The 22699-nt window shown below is 41.9% G+C and overlaps 1 protein-coding gene across 2 annotated transcripts in view; it reads left to right on the top strand.

Moving 5' to 3' along the window:
• The window catches only part of TCP11L2 (t-complex 11 like 2), a 35276-nt gene that overhangs the window by 9328 nt on the left and 3249 nt on the right, over positions 1-22699 (top strand). For both annotated transcript variants that reach the window (XM_033118244.1, XM_033118245.1), the window contains exons 3-9: positions 1826-1961; positions 5517-5637; positions 6670-6890; positions 8757-8893; positions 15551-15738; positions 15945-16126; positions 18965-19137. In XM_033118244.1, the coding sequence (XP_032974135.1) occupies positions 1826-1961; positions 5517-5637; positions 6670-6890; positions 8757-8893; positions 15551-15738; positions 15945-16126; positions 18965-19137 (1158 nt within the window). The remainder of the gene's footprint in view (positions 1-1825; positions 1962-5516; positions 5638-6669; positions 6891-8756; positions 8894-15550; positions 15739-15944; positions 16127-18964; positions 19138-22699) is intronic.

Raw genomic sequence — 22699 nt, 5'->3', positions numbered from 1 at the left:
TTGTCATCTCTTCATTCTTCACATAGACATATGTGTGTATATGTGGACTCTTTTCACTTAGTTTTATAACTAAAACATTTACTCATGATAATGTAGTTTTAAAACATTGTTTTTATGACTGCTTACTACTTCATCAAGTGAATACGCCATACATTTTTGTAACCACTGATTTATCATTGCACTTTCAGTTTGTTTCCATTTTTCGCTGTTACAAATAGAGCTTTATGAACATCTTAGCACACAAAGCCTTTGCAGGGCTTCTTTAGATATAATTTGATTCTTGGACCAAAGGTACAGACATTTTTAAGGAGATTCTTAATGGGACAGAGAATGGGCAAAAGAATTTACTAGCAGCCTCCCAGCTTTCTGTTGCTTTTTCTTACTCTTTATGCTGTATATGGGGTTGATGCCTCTAAAAGCGTACCTAGGAACCTGAAGAAGGGTTTTACTAATTCTGTGTATTCCCGTTTCCACTGCCTCCTCTTCCTCTTCCTCCTTTTCTTTCTTTTTAAAATTATTTTAGGTAGCAAAGAATTACTAGGCAGTACTGTTGTCTGAGGAATGATTTTTAATTAAGCTAAGAGTTCCAACAGTGAATTCAAAAGGACATGACTTATTAGAATACTTTTTTAGAATAAGCTTTAGAAAAAATTAGAATAATTTTTTATTTACTACTTCCCACTGAAAAGTAGATTATGCCACTGATTTTATTTTAGTTACCCATATTTATTGAGTTCTTACTATGTTCTTCTTTACCTAAATTACCTTATTTAATCACCTCAGGACAGCCCTACGTGAAGGTCAGTGATGCCTCAGTTAAGTTAAATGATAAGTAGCAAACTTGGAACCAAACCTAAGCATTATGCTATAGTGCCTACACCTTTAGAAATCATGGTTTTAAAAGGTTAGTTATTTCATAGTCTGCTTAAATAAATGAGAGTTATGAATTGCAGAATAAAAAGTCTTATCAATTTCCTGTATATGACATGTTAATAAATGCAAATGTAATAGGCACTAAAAAATTGAGGTGATTTACCGTATTTTGCCGTGTATAATGTGCACTTTTTTGGCCTAAGTTTGTGAGGGAAAAATAAGGAAGCGTATTATACATGGGTGATATTAATTCCGTGTCTATATAAATGTTTTTAATTCTTTTATTTATGATTATAAGTTAGAAGTGTAACTCTAAAAATCGATAATGATATCCGTATGCAAAATAATACCCTGGAATACAATAATCAGTTTTGTTGAACTTACGACGAACTTGGCCTCCTATGATATGTAAATATCACAAATTTGTTATCGGTTCATAAAACTTCTTGTACTTTGTACCTGTTCTTATGTTTTATAATTATTTGTTACATAAAATTTCATATACCATAATATGCTAAAAAATAAATGCTAAAATTCCTTTATAATACAAAAACAAGATGTAAACAAATAAAAATTTGAATTAAAAAATTAAAACGAAAGATCTTTTTTCCCCTGAAAGTTTGGGCCAAAAACCTGGGTGTGCATTATACATGGGGGCGCATTATACACAGCAAAATATGGTAATTAAAAAATTATAGCCTATATTACTAAGATTATCTCAAAAACATTTGAAAATTTATTATCAATACAGTAACTGACGTCATCAAAGGAGTTCTTAAGTGTTTGAAGTCTTCATTATTAAGCGGGGAATCTACCTATTTTAGAATATAGTCTTTTTATTTGTAAAACCCTGAAAATAAATATTGGAATAACTTACACTCTTTCTGCATGAGGAAGCTTCATTGGATGACAGCTTCTCTTCCACATTAACGGGTTTTTGTTTTTCTTTCAGCAACAAGCCCTCCCAGGGTTGTATCATTTGATGAAGTGATGGCTGCAGCAAGGAACTTTGCAGACATGACTCTTGCTCATGAAATTGCTATAAATGAGAACTTTATATTGAAACAAGATGCCCTCCCTGAGAACAGGTAACCTAGAAGTGTTTGTGGTGCATAAACTATGCTGCAGATTTTGTGTGTGTGTGTGTGTGTGCGTGTGTACATGTGTGTACACACGCACATATTCACACTGATTCCTGGAAGTTCTCCTATAATAGCCACTGGGAGTAAACATGATTTGATTCTCTAACAAGGTCTTATACATGTTTTTAAAACCATTCCTCTAGGGTACACATTACCTATAGTCTTTAGAACTCAGCTTATATGCCATGTCCTGAGGGAAGCTTTTCCTGACATGTCTCAGCCTGCTAGACTACATTGCATCTTGCTAAAGACTCCCGTAGCCCCCTCTGCCTCCCTTTTGTTAAGATGTCTTATAAATTTATGTTCAATGTTTGTCTTTCCCACTTGACCAAAAGCACCATTAATGGAGGAACTACGACTATATCGTTTGCTCTTGCTGCCTAGTAGAGTAGCTGACATAATACATGCTCAAGAAATAGTTGCAGATTGACTTACTAAAAACTGATATTATTCAGATTGTGAAAGATAAACAAATGCAGCTGAGTTGCCAAAGTGCTAAGAATAGATGATCCAGAAGCCTCTGGAAGGAGGAATCACAGCTGCATCGGCAGCCCTGATTAACCTCGGGGTGCCGAGCGACCTCTGGTTATAGCCCCACTCTTAGATCCTACCTCACTCTCTCTGGCTTCAGTGGCTGCGACAAAGAGGGGAAAGGCTTGTGGCCATTGTTCCAGATAAGTCATCTTTAGAGGCAAAGTTGGCTCCTGGCAGATGGCACTGACTCTTCAACCTCACAGTGCCGTTTACAAATCCGGAAGCATTCTCTCTGTCAGTTAAGATAACACGTACTATTTGATTCCATCAGAATCTTTGCATTTGTTTTAAAGCAGGAAAATAGTAGAAAATAGTAAACATCAAAAACTTTTTACATTTAAATGTGGATCATAGTCCTTCTGCTCCTGGGAAGATTGTTCATAATAATCCTTAATATTTTCTGAGATTACTGGCCAAAGTCGGCATATCCGGTGGGTTGTCTCTGATGACTGCACTTCACCATGGTCCTTTATACCAGCTCTGCTGCGAGTCCAGGCCCTAGTCCAGGCCGCCATCCCCTCTGACCTGGAGTCTTTCGGTCCTCATGCGTTGCTCCCTCTCCATTCTTAGTTCTTCCACAGTCACACGGTTGCCATAGAGATCTTTCTAAAGGGTAAATCAGATTAGATCATTTCTTTACTTAAAACCCTTCCGTGGTTTTCTAGTGCATTTAGAATAAAAATATAAGCTCTCTAGTGTGGCCTGCGAGGCCCTTCTTCCCCAGCCTGTCTCTTACTCCTTTCCTTCCTGCTTGTTCTACTTCAGCCACACTGGTTTCCTTGCTCGTCTCGGGGGACATCAGCTTGATCCTGTCCCAGGGACATGTCCCTTCTTTCGTCGTCTTCTACGTCTTTTCCCCCTAGATTTTCACTGGCTGCTTTCTTCTCCCCATTCAAGTATCAGTTCCAAGGTCACTAGCTTAGAGAAGCTTTCTTCAGCCATTCAGCAAAATTGTCACCCTCTCCATCACTATCTACTACGTTGTCTGACTGTCTTCCTCGTAGCTCTGAAATTGTCTTATTCATTTTTAATATGATAATTTTTGTCTTTCTGTCCCTGCTAATATATAAGCTTTCTGAGAGCAGAGACTTTCTTTTCACTATAATATCCCCAGTGCCTAAGACAGTGTCTTCCACATATTGCATATTGAATAAACATTTATTGACTAAGAAAAATGGCTGTTTGAAGTTAAAATTAGAGTGTTTTATGAAGCACGGCGAAAGATAATTGGGGGGTATTTGTACTTGAAATTCAAAAGTTGCAAATATAGGCCGTGGTGAAGGTACTTTAGAATCAGACAGACCCTGGGGTTTGAATCCTGATTCTGCTGAGGCCGTATCTGAGCCTCACGTTCCCCAAGGATGGGATGGGGACTACAATACTCACTACAAATGCGTGCACGTGGCGTGCAAGTGCCTTGCACGGAAGTACTTTGATTTAGGTTCGTGCAAAAGTAATTACAGTTTAAAAGGTTAAAATAATTGCAAAAACCACAATTACTTTTGCACCAACCTAATACTATGGAAAATAGGAGTCTTCTTCCCTTCATTTTTTAAAAACATTACCTTTGTTTAAAATGAAACGAGCTGTTGATTTTTCAGCTGACTCTCCACAGTGGCCAAGTTGTTATGTTTCAAAATATGGATGATTCATATTTTACCAAATATTTTCTGTGGGGAAAAAAACTTGGTGAATTAAGTCTGATTTCTGATAGGAATGCTTATAAGTGATTTAATTGATCTCATCCCCTACCCCATCCCCAGAAAAAGACCTAAAAAGTATCTTTCAGCCTTTAGGAAAACTTAAATGTAAACTCAGGTGTCCCAAGGGAGCTATAAAGTTGTTTTAGCTCATTGCTGGTGGGTCCATTTAAGCCAAGTACGTGAGGCTTGTAAAGTCAAGACCGAAAGTCATCCCAGCAGTGTTGGCCTTTGTAATTTAATTGTTCTGTAGTTCAAGAGAGTCTCAAACATTGGAAATGGCATTTATGTTGCATAAGTTTTAACATTTAGAGTTACTGAGTACAATATAGTATTTGCATTTACAGAAACAATGTTAACATGCTCTGCAGAAAGCTAATTTTCATTTCTCATAGCATTATTGTATATTTAGCTATTTGTACTTTAAAAAGAAAAATTAGGAAATATGCCTGACTATCAAATTATTCACTCACTCACTGTGCATTTATTGAACACGTAGCATGTACCAGGTGCTGTGCTAAGTACAATGGCAGGGACATAGTAGAAGTTGTGGCCTCTACCTGGGAAAGGTATAGCCTTGTGGGGGATAGAGACTGATAAGTAATTCTGGTGCAGGGAAGTATGTGCTTTTCTCAAAGCTGTTGCAAAGTGGCATCTGAGTTCCGTAGGGATGTGTGTTTTAGTGTGTACCTATTTTAGGGTGTTGACATAAGGGGTGAAGCAAGGTGGCCACCTATTCTATTGTCAGCTCTTCCTAGGAAGGCTCTTATTTCAGCAGTTTGGTCTGGCTAACTTTAAATGGGACATCTAAGCTGAAGTTGGCAGGTTTTCAAATACATGTCTCCTTGGAGCCAATGTGTACTGTTCTGTACCACAAAATTTCAGCTGTTGAGGAAAGAGCAATTTTGCCTTCTCATCCCCAAAATCTAGAACAAGTCTAAAAATCTGTATAGAAGTGCAGCTGGGTAAATTATGGTATCTCCTGAGACAAAATTTTATGAATTTAATGAAAGCTATAGGGAGGAAACATTTTAAAAGTCTAGGGGAAATACTTAGGACAGAATATTAAATAAAACAAGTATATAGTATTGTACATGCTGGGTACTCTGTGTTAAGACAGTACATTAAATGAGAAATAATGGGATTATGGGCAATTTTTAGTCTCTGTTTTTCTGCATTTTCTAAGGTTTCTACCATGAACGTATTTGTTTTATAAAACAATGCTTTTTTTTTTTTTTTTTTTTTTAAATCCATTTCATTCCGATAGCTTGGCCAGCCAAGTGAAGCATATTGTCCACCAGGCTTTCTGGGATGTCTTGGAATCAGAATTGAATGCTGAGCCTCCAGAGTATGAACACGCAATCAAACTGTTTGAAGAAATCAGAGAGGCGAGTTGACATTGTCTGTATTAATCAGCGAATATTTCCCCCCAAAGTCTGCTTTCATGTCCTCCAAAGAGTATTAGAGATGCTTTTTGAAAAACTGAGCAAGTTCAGTTACTGGGAGGGGATTTCTCTGCATCTCCTGGAGGAGGGTGGGGGCTGGGAAATCGGGCTGTGGAGGGAACGAGGGAGACATTGAGCCCACAGAGTGGTGCTTGTAATCAAGAGCACAGCCTCTGGAGTCAGAGAGACCTGTTTTGGTGATGGCCTCTCCCTCTGTAAGTGTCATTTTTCCTGAGTGCTTACAGGATACTTGTAAGAATTAAATGAGATGACAGTTATAGTTTTAGCTAACATTTATAAGACACTTGCTCCATGCCAAGCGTTGGAGTATTCATTTATCCTCACCATAACGCTGGGAGGTAGTTACGCCTGTTATTTTATATAAAGAAACCACGTTCCCTGACTCACCCAGGGTCACACAGCTTTGAGGGGTGCAGAGGGGTTTGAACTGAGGCCCCTGGCTCAGAGCCTGTGGTCCTGACCACATGCTATGTGTATAAGTACAGTGTCTGCTATGTATTGATACTCAATATAGATTGCTTAGGTAATAACATATCATAAATATTTTCTATCTAAAATATACTAATGGAGCTCATGGGGTGATTCCGTTTGCTCTTCTTTCAAGGGTTCTTTTGGATCCATGATCTGAAACTTGTTCTGTCTTTGCACAGTTTATCTGTAAACTTTTTGAAGTTCTTTCAGTAATATTGCTTCCCTGCCAGTTGCTTTCATTCTGACTTTATCAGTAATTTCCCATGAAGTGTGTGTGTGAGTTGGGGGGGGGGGACTTTAATTCAGAAGACAGGTCTTTCCTTTTAGGGTTGAGACATTAGAGTGCTCTCGCTGTAAACTTTTGTGGCATCCAGGGTATTAAAATTTGAACAGGGAGCTTGGTCATCTAGATATTGAAATAAAAAACGACACCCTTCATTCAGGTAATGATGCTGGTAATTGTTCTTTCCCTTCCCTGTGTAGATTCTTCTCTCTTTTCTGACTCCTGGTGGCAACCGGCTTCGCAACCAGATCTGCGAAGTTCTGGACACAGAGCTCATTAGGCAGCAGGCCGAGCACAGTGCTGTGGACATTCAGGGCTTGGCCAGCTACGTCATCAGCACAATGGGAAAGCTGTGTGCGCCCGTGAGAGATGACGACATCCGAGAATTAAAGGCCACTGGCAACATCGTGGAGGTGCTGAGGTTAGCACTTTGGCTGCTTCCATTTTCTTAGAGTACCTTTGAGTTCACTCAGAAGGGAAGTGTGGAGACCAAGGAACACAACATATAACAGTCTCTCAAAGGAATCCTTGGCCCTAGAAGAAAACCAAATAAGCAGGGATAAGTCAGTCACGTACTGTGTACGTCGAGGTTTCAGGTAGCCTGATATAACTGGGTTGTTTAGCTGGCATGTGCTGGGCACTGGGGATGCAGTGGTGAAAACGACAGAGACAGTTCCTGACCTCAGGGAGTTTACAGTCTAATGGGGAGACAGACCCTGAACAAGGAATTAGAATTGTGATAAGTGCTATGGAAGGGGAAGTAGAAGGGATAAGTAGAGCCTCCAACAAAGGGACCTAGTCAGGGATCTAGAAAGGTTTCTTTATTAGGGGAATGCTAGCTGCTATAACACATAGCCCAGAATTCTCAGTGATTTAAGAGTGTGTTTCTCATTGATGTCTCAGTCCACAGGGGTTCTTGGTCAGGCAGCTTTCCACATGTCATTCAGCGACTCGGGCCCCTTCTCTCCTCGGCTCCACCCTTGCCCAGGTCCTCAGGGTCCTTTAAATTCAGCTGGTGAATGGGAAGGAGATCACGGGGAAGGCACACCGAGTGTTTAACCACTTTGGCCCAGACACATTCCCCTGACTATGGCTCGCTACTTCCATGGTCCCACCTAGATTGAAGGGGGCCTAGGAAATGTGGTTCCTGTGGGGAAATGCATTTCCCAGCCACAGATATGCACTGTGGAAGGGAGCCGGGACCTTTGGTGGTCAGCTAGCCATCTCTGCCATAGCCTCTGTGAGGAAACAAAGTGTACATTAATATCATGAGACTCTAATCTGGCTGTGCAGACAATAACGTCTTTGTGATCCCACAGGAAAGAGGAGTCTGCAATGCTTTCTGCCATTGAGGGGAACTTTTCTTCTTTCTGTGTGTCAATACGGCCACATTGAGAATTAAGTTTTATGAAATAGTATTGGAAAGGTGGGGAAGGAAACTGCCTATAGTAGGTGACTTTATGACCTTGGGCACACTGATAACCTCTCTAAGTCACATTTTTCCCCATCTGTAAAATGGGCCTCATGTGTCCTTAGAGTGCTCACCTCTGGCAGATTGCAATTCTTCAGTTGCAGAATCCTTGCTTCTAGTTGTCTTATTACCTGTTTGTGATGCCAATTTCTATGGTGTTCATCTTGGTCATTTATTGAGCACCTACTGGGTGCCACTGTCCCCTACATTTTATATTCATTATCTCATTGACTCTTCACAACATCCCTCCAAGGTTTATCATGTCCTCTCCTTTCACAGGAGAGGGAATTGAGGTTCAGCAAGATTGGTAACTCGAGCTTGGCCACCGAGCTGGTCAGGTGCAAAGCTGCATTTGAGCACAGGGCTGCCCAACCCTAAAAGGAAGTGCTTTCCCCGGTGCCTCATTACCCCATCCTTTCTTTCCTTTTTTCTTATTCCATTTAGGAATAGAAACCATATACACTATGTTCAGACTCCTTAAAGTTTTAGGGGCATTCAAATAAGAATTCCTTGTTGAATCTTTTTTGTTAAGAATCCTCGCTTATACTTCTCCGTGTCTTTCTGTCAGTCCCTGACTGGATGTAATAGCTCAGCTGGAGGTGCTGTATTTGCTAAGGCAAATACTCTTGAGATTGTAGAAGAATACATTTGGAAAGCATGGGTGATGCCCTCTGTGAAAAGTTTCCTTGCCAAATGGCAATTGGAATGTAAAAGCATTTTGGGGGTGTTTTTTTCCAGCCTAGAACATAGGTACAATTTAATGAATTTCGGCTTAATTTCTTAATCACCTCTTTATTTTAACTCTGAAATTTTTAGACAAATATTTCATGTCCTGGACCTCATGAAAATGGACATGGTCAATTTTACAATTAAGAGTCTTAGACCACATCTTCAACGCCAGTTGGTGGATTATGAGAGAACCAAGTTCCAGGAAATTTTAGAAGAAACTCCAAGTAAGTATAATATATTGTATATTTATATTGAAATCAGGTGAAAATACGATAATTTTGTTTTTGACATCTTTAGTGTCACTAAAGAATTTTCGCCTTTCTGTTAAACATTTTTTAGCTTCTAAAATTGATATCACAAACTGACAGCTATTTATAAACAGCTATTTATAAACTGACTCTGCCCCAGGAACTGTGCTAAGCATTATTCATGTCTTCATGCATTAAAAACAATATTTATTGAGCACCTGCTGTGTCCCAGACACTGCTTACGTGCTGCGTGCTGTGGATACTGCAGTCAGTGAACAAAACAGAATGAAGCTGTGACCCGCAAGGAGCTGACATTCTAGTAGACAAACCAACAAATCAACATATATAGTCAGTGGTGTTAAGTGCTATGAAGAAAAATAGGATAAAGGGACAGACAGCAATGGGCAGGAGTGAGCGTGGGGAGTGTTTTTTAGATGAGGTGGACCGGGAAGTCCTCTCCAAGAAGTGACATTCGAGCAGAGTTTGCAAAGGACTGAGGAAGGGGCATGTGAAGGTGTGAGAGAAGAACATTCCAGCCGGAATTAGCTGCACATACAAAGACCCTGAAGCAGAAATGTGTTTGTGAAGTTGGGGAAACACAAGGCAGACAGTGTGGCTGGAGTGGAGAGGGCAGGGAGAGAGCGGTTGGAGACGAGAGGTAGACGGCGGATACGGTACAGGCCTTGTTAGGAAAGGGGAGGAATTCAGATTTCATTCCAAGTGTGATGGAAAGTTATTGGAGAGTTTTGAGCAGGGGAGCAACATCTGATGCTCAGTTTTAAAGAATACTCTGGCTCTTGGGTAGAGAATAGAGTGTCCGGAGCAAAGAGGGAAGTAGGGGTACCAGGGAGGTAGTACTGCAGTTGCTCAGGCAAGAACTGATGGTGGCTTGGTCAGGTGGTAGTGGTGGACATAGTAAGAAGGGGTCACGTTCTGGGTGTGTCTTGAAAGTAGAGTAACGAGATTTTCTGAGAGTTGGTTGAGGGGAAATAGAGAGGAGGTGAGAATGACTCTAAGAGTTTTGCCTGAGCAACTGAGTGAATAGTGATGCCTGTTAGTGAGATGGGGGAGACGAGAGGAAGGAAGGGTGGGAGACGGTATGGAGTCAAGTTCAGTCTTAGATGTATGAACCCTGAGATCTTGTTTGACATCAACATGGAAGTGTCGGGTAGGCATTTAAATATAAGAGACTAGAGTAGTGGACAAGGGGATACACATTTGGGAACCATCAGTCTCTTTATGGTAGATAAAGCCGCAGAAGTGGATAGTAGCTAACATGCAGAAAATGCGTATAAGACTGTAAGTGCTTTACCCTTATAACAACTTTAGAAGATTACTCCCCATTTTACAGATAAGGAAACTGAGGCATAGAAAGGTTAAATCATTTGCCTCCATAATACAACTTGTAAGTTATAGAGCTGGGACTCACCAACGCAGTCTGGCTCCGTGGCCCATGCTCTTATCCACAGTGTTGCACTGGCTGAGATTCCCCAGGCAGTGAATATAGACACTAAAGGGGCCGGACCTGGGACTCCAGAGCATCTGGAGCTTGAGAAGAGGAGAAGGATCCAGCAATGGAGTATCCAGAGAGGTAAAGAAAGCCAAGAGAGAGCAGTGTCCTGTAAGACATGTGAAGGAGGTGTTCGGAAGAGGAGGACATTATCAGCTGTGACAAGTGCTGTTAAGTGGTCAAGAAAGATGAAGGCCATGGCTGGATCCTGGGATATGACGGCGTGAGGATCCTCAGTAACCTTGATGGGCATGTTAAAGCCGCCTGGGTGGGCGTCACGACAGAGGGGGAGTGGAGGAAGTACTGCCTCATTGCATTACTCAGTGTGGTGTTTTAACGTTGGAAAGGGCTTCTGTTTTATAATAGTCATCACTGCTAGCTACATTTTATTTAAGCACTTATTAAGTGCCAAGTTCTTCCTACGTGCCAAACATTAAATTTATTAGCCCATTCAAGCGTCACAGTAGCCCTGTGAGGCTGGTCCTGTTATCATCCTCTGTTTACAGATGAAGAAATTGAGGTTAAGGTGCTTTCCCTAGGTGACTGCTAGTGAGTGGTAAAGCCTGGATGACCCAGCTGTGTCTCTGCCCCCAAAGCATGTGTATTCAACCGCTGTGCTACACTGCCTCTCTTCTAACAAGATATTGACTGTCTTTGGGGGATTGGCAGCGGGAGCCCTGGCATCGGGTGGCATGTGAGACTAGATGACTTCTCAGGATCCTTCTACAACAAAAAGCCTATGATTTCAGGGCTATATTGTTTTAGTTCCAAAGGGAGGGAGGCATTAAGAGGAATAGAACCTGAATAGAACTTGAATCTGGACTTTGTTCGTAGCATTTTCCTGAGACTTAGTGGTTGGTTTCATTTGTGTGCCTGTATATGTGTGTATGTACATACATGTACAAATGTCTCCATGTTTTGAATCAAGACAGCTTGGAATCTTGAGCAAATTCCTTACTACACGGTTGAATTACAGTTTTATTTATCTTGAATGATCTGTTTCTTTCCTTAAAACCCAGGCTTGGTGGCATGTAATTCATTTACACCTTTCACATTGACTTGGATATTTCCAGAGATTTAAGAATAGAATAAATCCAGCTGTTATATAGAGGTCATTACTGCCCAGCTCTAAATATGTTCCCAGAGAAATCAAGAAAGCAGAGTGTATGTCAGTTGTTAATTATATCCTAAGTCACTTTGCCACAAGTCGGCCACTGTGTCCTACTATCAAAATAAGAGCCTCACGGCATTGCACAGAAAGACAAAACTGTTGGAGTTCTGTGTGTACATGAGTTTTATGAAATAATTTTTGGAAAATTAATACAGAGAAGTACTCTGGATTTCTGAATTGACTCCAAAAAATATTTTACTTTGCTGACAGAGATTTTATATACACAGTTGCCTATTTAAAATATACCCAAGAAAGCCTTAGGCAATGATTGGGTGTATGTACTAAACATCAAAAAGGTAACCACATTAGATCCAACAACTAAATTACTTGTGGAAAGAGACAGAGTACCCCTGGGAGGTCATACCACAAGTAATTTTTAAGATACTCAGAAAGAAAAAGGTTTTATTTATTTAAATATCTTACAGCTGATAAAATGTTCTCATGAACTTCATTTCATGTGATTCTTTCAAAAATCTCACGGGACATACACATGTTTCAGAAATACATCACATGGCCTTATGATTGTCTTTGCTTGGCCTATAAGGCATTCAGGATGTATTTACAGAACATTTTAAAGATGAGCAAACATACTCAGCCGTGACCCACCCAAGGACAGTGTCACACAGCGAATAATAAGTAGTGGAGCTCGGACTAGAAGCCAGGCCTTCCACAGCTGAGCCAAGATGAAACCAAGCTGCTGCTTTGGTGACTTTCTTTGGATTTTTCAGTTTTGTGTTATATCAGCTGGGTTATATTGCAATCAACAGAAACCAACTCTGGCCAATTTAGCAAAAAGGAAGTGAATGGAAGGATAAGGCAATTCACAGTAAAGCTAAAATACCTACCCCAAGCAAGGCCAGAAACCAGGAGAATGTCAGGATTCTAGGTAGGAAGAACCGAGGGAAAGCTCCTGGGTTCCATAGTCAGGATGGTGTATGTATACTTCAAAACGGGCCATCCAGAGATGGTGAATTAAATTGGAAACCTACCAGGTCTTTCCTGCCACATATAGAGAACAGAGGCTTTTTGAGCACCTACTATGTGACAAATAGCACCGGAGAAATATCTGATTAGTTTCCAAAGCAAATGGGTCGAAGCCAAGACGAAGCCAGACAGTTCACACACCTATCAAGTTGTGCTATGAGCTAAGTCAAAGGAAAGAGAAATTAAAAATCAAAGGCATAGATTAGGCGCACAGTGATCTTTCTAGTGAGATGAAAATGAAACGAAGGTACATGAAACGTTGAATGATAATTTTTAAAAAATGGAGAAGTGGGGTCATTTCCAGCGGCACGGAACAGAGTGGCCAACGGCCTGCACAGCAACATACCCAGGTTTTATTGCTCAGACCTGCCATACATACCTCACCATGACTCTCCATCTGTGAGAAAGACACACTGCAGTGGTAGGAAACCCAAAGAGAATGTGAAAGACTACGATCAGAAATGGATGGAAGGACAGGCTCAGAGCCTGACTGACAAAACCACCACAGCATTTCAACAAGGAAAGACCTCCTACTCCATCCTCTGCTCCTCCTCCTGCAGGGGCAGGGATCCCACCTCCCCCCAGTCTCCCAGGTCCTCCTGGCCCTGGTCAGATGCCAGCATCCCTTATGGGGGGCTGTCTCATCATGCTAATGACGGGCCCTCTCTTCCTGGGGGACCTGCTCCTGGAACGAGGCTGCCTGTGGGAGGCCACATGCCAATGATGCTGGGGCCACCATTGATGAGACCGCCTGCCTTCCCATGATGGTACCCACTCAGCCAGGAGTGACTCGACAGACAGATGAGGAAAGAGGGGAGCCTCTGTCTGTCAGTTTTATGTAACTTGTTCCATTTCACCAGGAGATCGTGGTGCTGGGACTCGATGTTTTCTAACAGCATGACACGGAAGACTCGCCCCCGCCCCTTCCTATCAAAGAGAGTAGTTTTGGGAGGGAGTCATGGGATAAAATAAAGCAATTTTCATTTGTATTGTGAGCTGTGAAAATAAAATTGTCAATTCTTTTAGTTAAAAAAAAAAGAGAGAGAGAAGCTGTTTTTCAGCTCCGCTGTTTAAGAGAAATGATAGCCAGATCAAAAATTCAAAGGTGGGTGCTCTAAGAAGGGAGAGTTACGGATAGATCCATACAATGAAGAAAAGCTTCCCACAGGAAGGGGGATTTGGGCTGGGTCACTAACAGCTGGCAGGATTTGGATTTAGAGAACCAGAGATAATTTCAGAGGGGTCAGCTAGCCCTCCTTGGCAGGAACTCAGGGGCATGTATTTATTGGTGGGGAGTAAAGTCTGGTGCAGCGCTCATGGGCCCTCCCCTGCTCGGGGAAATTCTTAGGTGAACCCACCTATAAAGCCATTGCCTCTTCTTGTGTTTCTTTCCTGGTTGACTAGGAGCTCCCTGAGTGCAGGGACTGTATTGACTCATCTGTGATTCCCCAGCATTTGGTGCAGTGCCTGGTATACAGTAGGTACTCAGTTACTGCTGAATAAATGAGGGAATAGAAAGGCTCTTCTTACTGTCCACGGGAAGAACTGAGGGTACAAGTGCCTCGTGGGCTTGACCTTGCTTTTGGAGTCATACAGAACAGTTAATTACTAGCTTGTGGAAATGAAGTCAGCAGATCCATTAGAGAAAACGATGTTTCACTCTAAACTCGTGCTCATTCTGCTTTACCAGTCGTACTCAATCCTGGTGACATACTAGGATCACCTGGGGTGTTTGAACACAGATGTCTGAGCCCTGTCCCAGACTGATTAAATCAGAAACTCCAGGAGCTGTGCCCAAGATCGTTTTTTTCTTTTTAAAGCTCCCCAGGTGATTCTAAAATCAGCCAGGATTGAGAACCACTATGCTACACTGTCGCTTTTGTTTGAGATAACTAAATGGGCTTTTAAATGTGTCAGCTGTAAATGATTAAGCTTGCAGTATAAATGCTTATTACTGCCACATTATAATTATATCCATGGTGATTTCCACTCTCTCCCTCTCTGTTGGATATCTTTCAAATAAAAGACTGCAAGTCTTTTACATCTTTAGAAACAGAACTAGAAAAACCAAGAACAACAGTTGCCAACTGAGGAGAAACAAAATTGTGAAATTCTGGGGGTTGGTGTTGCTTTAGTGTGGCAAACAGAGCTGCTTATAAATTACCACTGTTGAAGTGCTGGATACCAGGAAGAATTTCAGGGTGACTGTTCTTTATTTCGTCATCTGGCTCTTTTTTAAAAGTCTGCACCTGTGTTCAGTGTGTTTTTTTTTTTTTTAGCAATTGCCACCTTATAAATTCTACCAAATAATAATTTTATAGGAAATGTGGTATAAAAAGCAATTTGTTTCTAATGGGAAACCTTAGTACTAGGTCTAAAGTAAAGTGTGCACACCAGCCTGCCCGTGCATTTTGGGAAAGGCATAGCTTTAATCAACACTCTAAGGGGACCAGGACCCAAAATGTCTAATAATCAATGCCTTTATTCTAAATACCTTCTCGGCACAAAACTCAAGGTCGTGTGTGAGCTGGCCTGTCTACCATTCAGTGCCATCTGCTACCATTTTCTCCCTGCTGGTGTTTATGAACCAGCAATACAGATTTGATTGTAGCATCCAGAATGTGCCATATTCTCTTATTTTTGCTGGTCTTTGCGTGGGCTATTTTCCTGGCCTGGGGCATCAGCCCTTTCTTCCGTTTCCCTTGTATCTTCAAGTGTCACTTATGGAGCTCTTCCTGTCACACTATGCCCTGGACAACCTCTGCTCTCTCCATTCCCAACTGTGCCTTCTGGTATGCATTGTATTCTGCTGTAACTGTTAGTTTATAGATCTGTCTCCCCGTCTCGATGAGGGGTATGGCTGTCTTTTCATTCACGCCCAGCTCCTAATATAGTATCTGTCATGTAGAATGCACAAGTGAAAGGATCCGTCAGTTGTAGGAAAAATGTGTGGCCTTCTCACTTATAGGTGCTCTTGACCAAACTACGGAATGGATAAAAGAATCTGTAAATGAAGAATTACTTTCCCTTTCTGAGACTGCTTCAACTCCTGGGGCGGAACACAGCTCCAAGCCAAGCCTGAGGCCTACACTGGTGCTAAATAACAGTTATTTGAAACTGTTGCAGTGGGATTATCAGAAAAAAGAATTACCAGAGGTAAGTGATTTTTTTTTTCTTCTCTGAAGTTTACCAATATTTTAATTCTTAAGTTTCAACTGTGAGTCAGCTGGTCTGTGTTGCATGTGGTTTAATGACTTTCCTGAAATCAGATAAAAATGGGAGTTTGGATTATTTGCTTATTTTACATTTTTCATGGTATTAAGTTTCCCTTTCTATTTTTCCACTTCAAATAAATATGCTAGACCCTGATGACAGATGGAGCGCGTCTTCAAGAACTGACAGAAAAGCTGAATCAATTGAAAGTCATTGCCTGCCTGTCCGTAATTACCAATAGCATCGTGGGTTCTGTCATAGAAGGCCTACCTGAGTTTGCAAGCAGGTTAAAAAGGATTTCAGCTGTTCTACTTGAAGGCATGAACAAAGAGTAAGTTCCAAGTGTTGTCACCTGTTCCCCCTTCTATTAAGGCCTGTATGCATCTCCGAGCACGAGAATAACCTCGGACATCTGGACGTGATATTCAGGACTGTGCTTTAGAGAAGCTTATCTTACACCTTCTTTTCTAGAATTTCTTTTAATATCTTTGAGGGCTGAGATGTCCTTTCATGGGAAGGGAGAGGTCTTTTCCATGACAGGTGCCAAGGTGAGTGTAGGATTTCCACTGAGGATGGTTATATGCAAAAGCTCTTCTTGGACAGCGCTGTGGAAAAAAACAATCAAAACCCAGAAATCCACCAAGCTCGGTGATTAGAATGCCCTATCAAAGAGGCTTTCCACATTAAGTTGTTCCGACACCATCGTTTTTGTGTAATGAGGTGTGTACCAGCTTCACTGATCCAGCCTGCTTTCAAGTCTTTAGAAGTGGTGGCCTCTCTGTCCTTTAAGGATGTTACGTACACAAGGCCGGTGAAGGTGTTGGTTTTGTAAAATTCACCTCCCAGGATCATATCTTCGTTATGTATTAGAATCCCATTGAGATTTTGCATTCCCATCATCTTGTTGGGAATCCTGTCCAAGTCAGATCCTAATCCTAATCAGTGACCAGGTGTCCATGGGTCTCAAACGGCCAGCGCCTCCTGCTGGTCGCCCTTTCAGGTGTTTGCAGGGACTTGCACTCTTTCCTCTCACTGAGGACATGCGCCTGTTCTCCCATGTTCCCGCCCAGTACTCAGGGAGCACGTAAATTATCTGATGAAACCCTAGAATATTAAGAGCCAAAAGGAGCCCGAGCAGTTACAGAATCCAAAGTTCTCATTTGGAGCTGAAGCTCAGAGAGAGAATAAGATTTACCTTGGGCTGCACAGCAAGAAAAGGGCAAACCAAGGCATGAGCCCTGGTCTGACTGTCTCAAGGCCCTGCCCTTTCTACTGATTCTGGTTCTAACCTGCCAGGCTCATTTCTTTCACGCTTGGGACCCGAGACCTGTAATGAAAAGAAATCTCTGGTTTTGTAATTGGTCTCACCTTAGTGTTTCCCCACACTGGGTAACCATTCGTTTCCAGAAACTTTTTAAGCCTTTAGTGAGCCCCCAGTGCTGCTTTAGTATTAATATAAAGCATACAGCAGTGTGGTTACTAAGAGCACAGGCTTTGGGGTCTAAATCCAGGTTCTAAATCCCAGCTGTGCTATTGACTTCTCATGTACGTACCCTCGAACAAGTTCCTGAATCACCCTGGGTCTCACTTCCTCACTTGCAAAAAGGGAATAATATTTATGCTTACCTTGGAGTTATAAGAACTCAAAGTGATTCACGTGAAACACTTTGTGTGGCGTACAGATGTGTGGCACATAGTAAGTGCTCAATACATGCTGCTTTTAATAACTATTTAGTTGCTGAATCGTCCTCTTTATAGTTGTTCTGCCTATCCGGTTGTTTCATTGTTTTGTTTAATCCGCTGTCCGCCCCCCCCCCCCCACCACCAGTCTGTGTTCAGAAATGATTATAATCAGTTCTCAATTATCCTCATTATGGATGGGGTAATAACATTGATAATAAAGAAAAGCAGATGATTCCAAATAGTCAGTAGACCCAGATGTCATTTATATTGGGCTTGATGATGCATTTTGAAAACTAGCAAGAATTTTGCCTTCTTATGAATAGCAAGTCATAGTTTATGCTGAAATTAATTTTTCCTTTAGCCTAAGAGCTCACTGATTAAAAGCAGGTGGAAGCTAGGAGGAAGTTGGGTCAAAGTTAGGAGGTAAAAGTTTTGCCATAAAGAATGTAACTTTGGGTTGTAGAACCCCAAAGGCAGGTCCAGTGTGGATTTATAACAAATTCCAGTGAAGGCAGAATACCAAGGACTTATTTCTTATTGTTGTTAATGATGATAATGATAAACAGGTTTTTTTTCTTTTTCTTCTCATTGAGCGTTTACTGTGTGCCTGACAATCTGCCAAGAGCTAATCTAATCACATAGCAAGTTCACTGGTAGAGTCGGGATTTGAACTCAGGTCTGTGTGACACTACAGCTTATGCTGTAACCACTACTTTATACTGCCGCCACTCATTGGGCCTTTAATTCCCATTTTGAACAGAGTTATCTTAAAGACCCTTTCCGGATAGTGAGATGCAATTTTCAGTCTTTATTCCCCAGTAGTGTGGACTCAACAAATATGTTTTCTAATTACTTCTTTTTCCTTACCCATTAATAACCCACTGCTAATTACCTTTCATAATTTTTCTGTGCTCTATATATTTGCGCTATTGATCAGTCACTTGAAAGGAGCAATGAGAAGGAGTTTATCTTTGGTTATGATAAATCAAGAGTTTTAGATAATTTACCTTTATGGTATTGAACTCTGGATATCTTCATTTCTTGTTTTTGATTGGTGTTACAGATTTACTGCTCAGGCATAAATAAAGGAATTGATGCTACCTCATTTTCAAAGCTAAAAAAAAAATTCTATTAATAAATCCACTCAGGCCAAAGGGTTTATTTTAAGAAATAGGTCTTTCTTTTCTGATAGTCCTACATGAAAATGGGATTGCAGACTTATTTTCAGGGACCACGTTTTTCTATCTCTGCTTTCCTGTATAAACACTACATACAGATTAGTGGTTTTAAGCGTGTAAAAATATGCTACAAATAAGGGTTAGTGGTTGGGAGGAGTTACTGTTTTCTAAGTTCATCCTAATAAGGGTAATTGTTGTCTGTATAAACAAAAAATGGTAGATATTTAAAACAAGTTGATATTAAACAACAGCAACAAAACTGAGTAAGAAAAACTTTCCCTGATCAGATTTTGTTTTGTGTTTTGTAGGACCTTTAACTTGAAGGAAGTCCTGAATTCTATTGGTGTTCAGACTTGTGCTGAGGTTAACAAGTCCCTGCTGGAGAGAGGCTTCCCCACTTTAAATGCTGACGTTCAAGCTAATCTCATAGGTCAATTTTCAAGCATCGAAGAAAAGGACAATCCTATCCGGTCTTTGATTGGTGGGTCCTCATGTTTTTATGGGTCTCTGCTTCAAATCCAATTTGCTTTCACTTGCTGGTTATGACTAATGTTAAGTGTTAATCAAAATTTAGTCTTAAACAGGTTACCTGCTTCTTTTGGAGAATAAATGTTGAAAATATGAAGGAAGTATTAATATTTTTAAAGGTTTGGGACTCAACTACTTCTGTGTGTATATACATAGTGGAGTGGGGGGATATTTCAGGGTCTTCTATCTTTCTATCCCGCCAATACATTTTTATGGAGAAAATAAAATGCTGCCAGTAATGTTAAAATCCTAGTAAATAAATACAACAGTCCAAACCAGCCGGCCGTATGTTCACAGAAAGCAGATATTGGTCCTGCCGTGAGCTAGCCTAAGCCAGCTGAGGACCCGTTCTTACTCAGGCTTAAAGAGACAGCGTGAAAAGGCTGTGGAATTGGGAAGCATAACGGGTGGGCTTTTTTTGGTACTTGCTGTTAAAAAGTGAATATCTGGGCATCAAATTGTGTTGGTGAATGGGGAAAATGAACAATGTATCCTTTAGGACTTTTTCTGTTTCCTGTGCCAGAGAACCTAGACTTCTACACTAGCTTAAGCAGAAGGGGAATGTATTTTCTCATATAACTGAAAGGGCTGGCTGCAGCTACTGTTTCCTATGAGCTCAGACTGTGTCCCTGGTCCTAGTTCCTCCACCGCCAGCCCTCAGCACTGCCTTCCTTGGGACTGTCTGTCTCCTACGTAGTCTCTGCCTATCCTAGGAAGACAGCTTCAGCTGAAAAGACGTTAAGTCAAGCTAGAAACAAGGAGTCGGCTTCCCTCTTAGCTCCAGTAATGATGCCAGAATTGAGTCTCATTGGCTCCAGTTGGCCTGATCGTTGGTCATGTCCCGTTCTCGAATCAGTCTTGGTGGCCAGAGGAGAAGGAACTTAGGCTCGAGACATGTGTTCAGTTCCTGCTTTACTGTGAAACCTGGTCTGAGTGTAGGGGACAGATGGTTCCCCCCAGACAAGATCTGGGGCTATGGCCAGAAGAAGGGGGAGAGGGCACAAAGCAGGAGTCTACTACAGAGGGTGAGGGATAAAGACGAAGAAGGAAATGGCTGTCAAATTAGAACTTAAGTGCTAACATTCTAGGACTAGTCTGCAAGGTTTTGAAGTACAACATTGACTTCCCTGAGAATACAAACACTTGGTATTTATTTGAGGCTCTCAAATAGTTTCTCTCATCCTTATCCCTGGGATACAGAATGCTGGAGATCTAGGTCACACAGGCCCCTTAAGAGCTCAAGGCGTCACCCTTCCCAAGAAAAGAGCAGTCTGGTGTGCAGTGCTGCAGGCTGCTGAGGTGACAGGTGATAACACAGCCTAACCACGGCCGCCTGTGGCTGAACGCTTTCCTGCCTAACTTTCATTGCTGACATACACCTGTCCTCAGCCCGTCGTCTCCAGCTGATCAGCTAATGTCTGGAAGATGGAATTCTCAGAGGAAGAGGGGCAGACTATCTGCAGCCTCTGCCACGTACCGCCAGCCACCCACTAGTGTGCAGGCCTCATGAGAACGGGGTGCATGATTGTTCACTGCTGTGTCCTTATATTACGCTGGGCCAGTTGACATTGAATAAATGTTTGTGCAAGGGGCGAACACCGTGGAGACTTACAGTGATTAAGTGACTCTCCCCTGAGGTCACGTAACTAGCCGGTTGCAGAGCAGGGATTCTTACTGAGCCTGTCTGACTCTGGAGCTCAGATTCTTAACTGCTCTGGTGGGCACTGCTGGAGCCCTGCTGCTTGGGCAGGGTGGCCAGGGCACCCAGGTGTCCTCCGTGCCCTTGCTTTGGATAAGGGAAGTACTTGCAAAGTCAGAGGAGAGAGGGAGGCTGGGGGCCAGCGGATGCCCCACCCCAAGGTGGCCGCCTACAATCCAGTAAAGCAACTTTTTTCGACCCCACTCTCCCCAGTCCAACTTTCCTGTTCTTTTACAAATTGAAAGCATTTTTTAACCTCAAAGTATTGTTGCTTAGCAACTTGAATGACTCACTTGAGCAGCTCTCCTTGGACTCTGGAAGCCAAGGACACGCCTTTGGCAGCGACTCAGTTTTGGCTGCTCCTAATTGGACAAATGCTTCTGTCATTTTAGTCTTGGCCTAAAAACTGACTCGTCCACAGAGGAGACAGAACGTCAGCATAATAACAGTTTTAAAAGACTTTTATTCTCTAAACAATCTTGCGGGCAAGTGTTTGGACCATATTTGTGATGAAAATAGACCTGGGCTCTGGAGAGTCAGGCAACCAGTCTCACAGGAAATTTAGTACACAATTGATTCTTAATTTTTTGCCCATAAGAGAGTTAGAATAAATTAAGTGCTTAGAGGACATAAAAAGGACTTGACCATCGTTAGCCATGGTTTTCCTCCCTGTTCACTGTCTCCATGGTCTGCCTTCTTTTGTGTTTAGTTGATGTACTATTTATTTACCGTGCAATTACGACTCCTGCTGTGGCTCTTAGCCTTTTAAGAAGATAATCAGAAAAGTTTCCTTCAAACCAATTTATGTTTTCAAATGCGTATTAAAGCCAGGTAAAAATTATTTGTAGACTACCAACTGTGTAGATTTGCATGCTTATTGCCGTCTGTTTTTAAACAGTAATTTTCAGTTGTACAGGTGATGCATACATGAATCATTTCTTCTTGCTGGCAAATTTACGGATCAGGCATACATTAAAACCTCTGACTGCCTTCTCCAGCACCCATTCCTCCCTGACTCCCATTGCTTTCAGTTTGACTGATCTTTACAGACCTTTTCCATTCCATTCTCACTTTAATTCAGCCAGCATTTGTGACGGGCCTGCCCCATGCCAGACCAGGGCTATAAGGACAAAAAGGACACAGCCCCCACGCTCAGAGAGCTCACTGTCTAAGCGAGAGGCACAGTCTCCACTTAACAATAATCCGATGTGATAGTGTAACAGAGGTGAGGGAGAGCCACAGCAGGAGGCCACGTTAGCCTTGGCATTGAAGGCTGCTTCTGACTTGGGGCAGATAATGAGGTGAGATGGAAGAGAATTCTAGTAAGAGGAAACAATTCCAGCTAAGACGTGGACACGGGATATTGGGAAATGGAGTTCTATGCCAGATCTGGCTGGAACATGTGACTTGTGGGAGAAGTGTTTCATTAATGTCATAGTTGTCTGTATTTGATGGAGTTTGTTCTCCTTAGTAAACTTATTTGTGAGATTTGTGTTTCCAAGGCCAAAGAAGTTCCTTGGAACAGCATGGGCTGTAGCAAGTCTGGTTTGTCGGGTCCTATGTGCCCAGTACTTCTGCAGCCTCCTTCAGTCGTGCATTTGCATGCTTCTGTGAAGTACTCTCCAACGCAGATACACTGAAGCAGAAAGGGTAAAGCTGGCAAGCGGGAGTGCCAGTGGGGGTGGCCTTTCCTTGGTGCCTCCAGATGGTTGGCCGTGTGTGGGGTGAATGTATCATGTATTGTCCAAACCAGGACATTTTTGACAGTGCTCTTTTTACTTATGCCAAGACCACAGGCATAAAGTTCAACTGTCCT

The sequence above is a fragment of the Rhinolophus ferrumequinum genome, chromosome 10 (assembly GCF_004115265.2).
Source record: "Rhinolophus ferrumequinum isolate MPI-CBG mRhiFer1 chromosome 10, mRhiFer1_v1.p, whole genome shotgun sequence".
Taxonomy (NCBI): Eukaryota; Metazoa; Chordata; class Mammalia; order Chiroptera; family Rhinolophidae; genus Rhinolophus; species Rhinolophus ferrumequinum.
The sequence above is the reverse complement of the archived record's forward strand: the minus strand, read 5'-3'. Positions and strand labels throughout refer to the sequence as shown.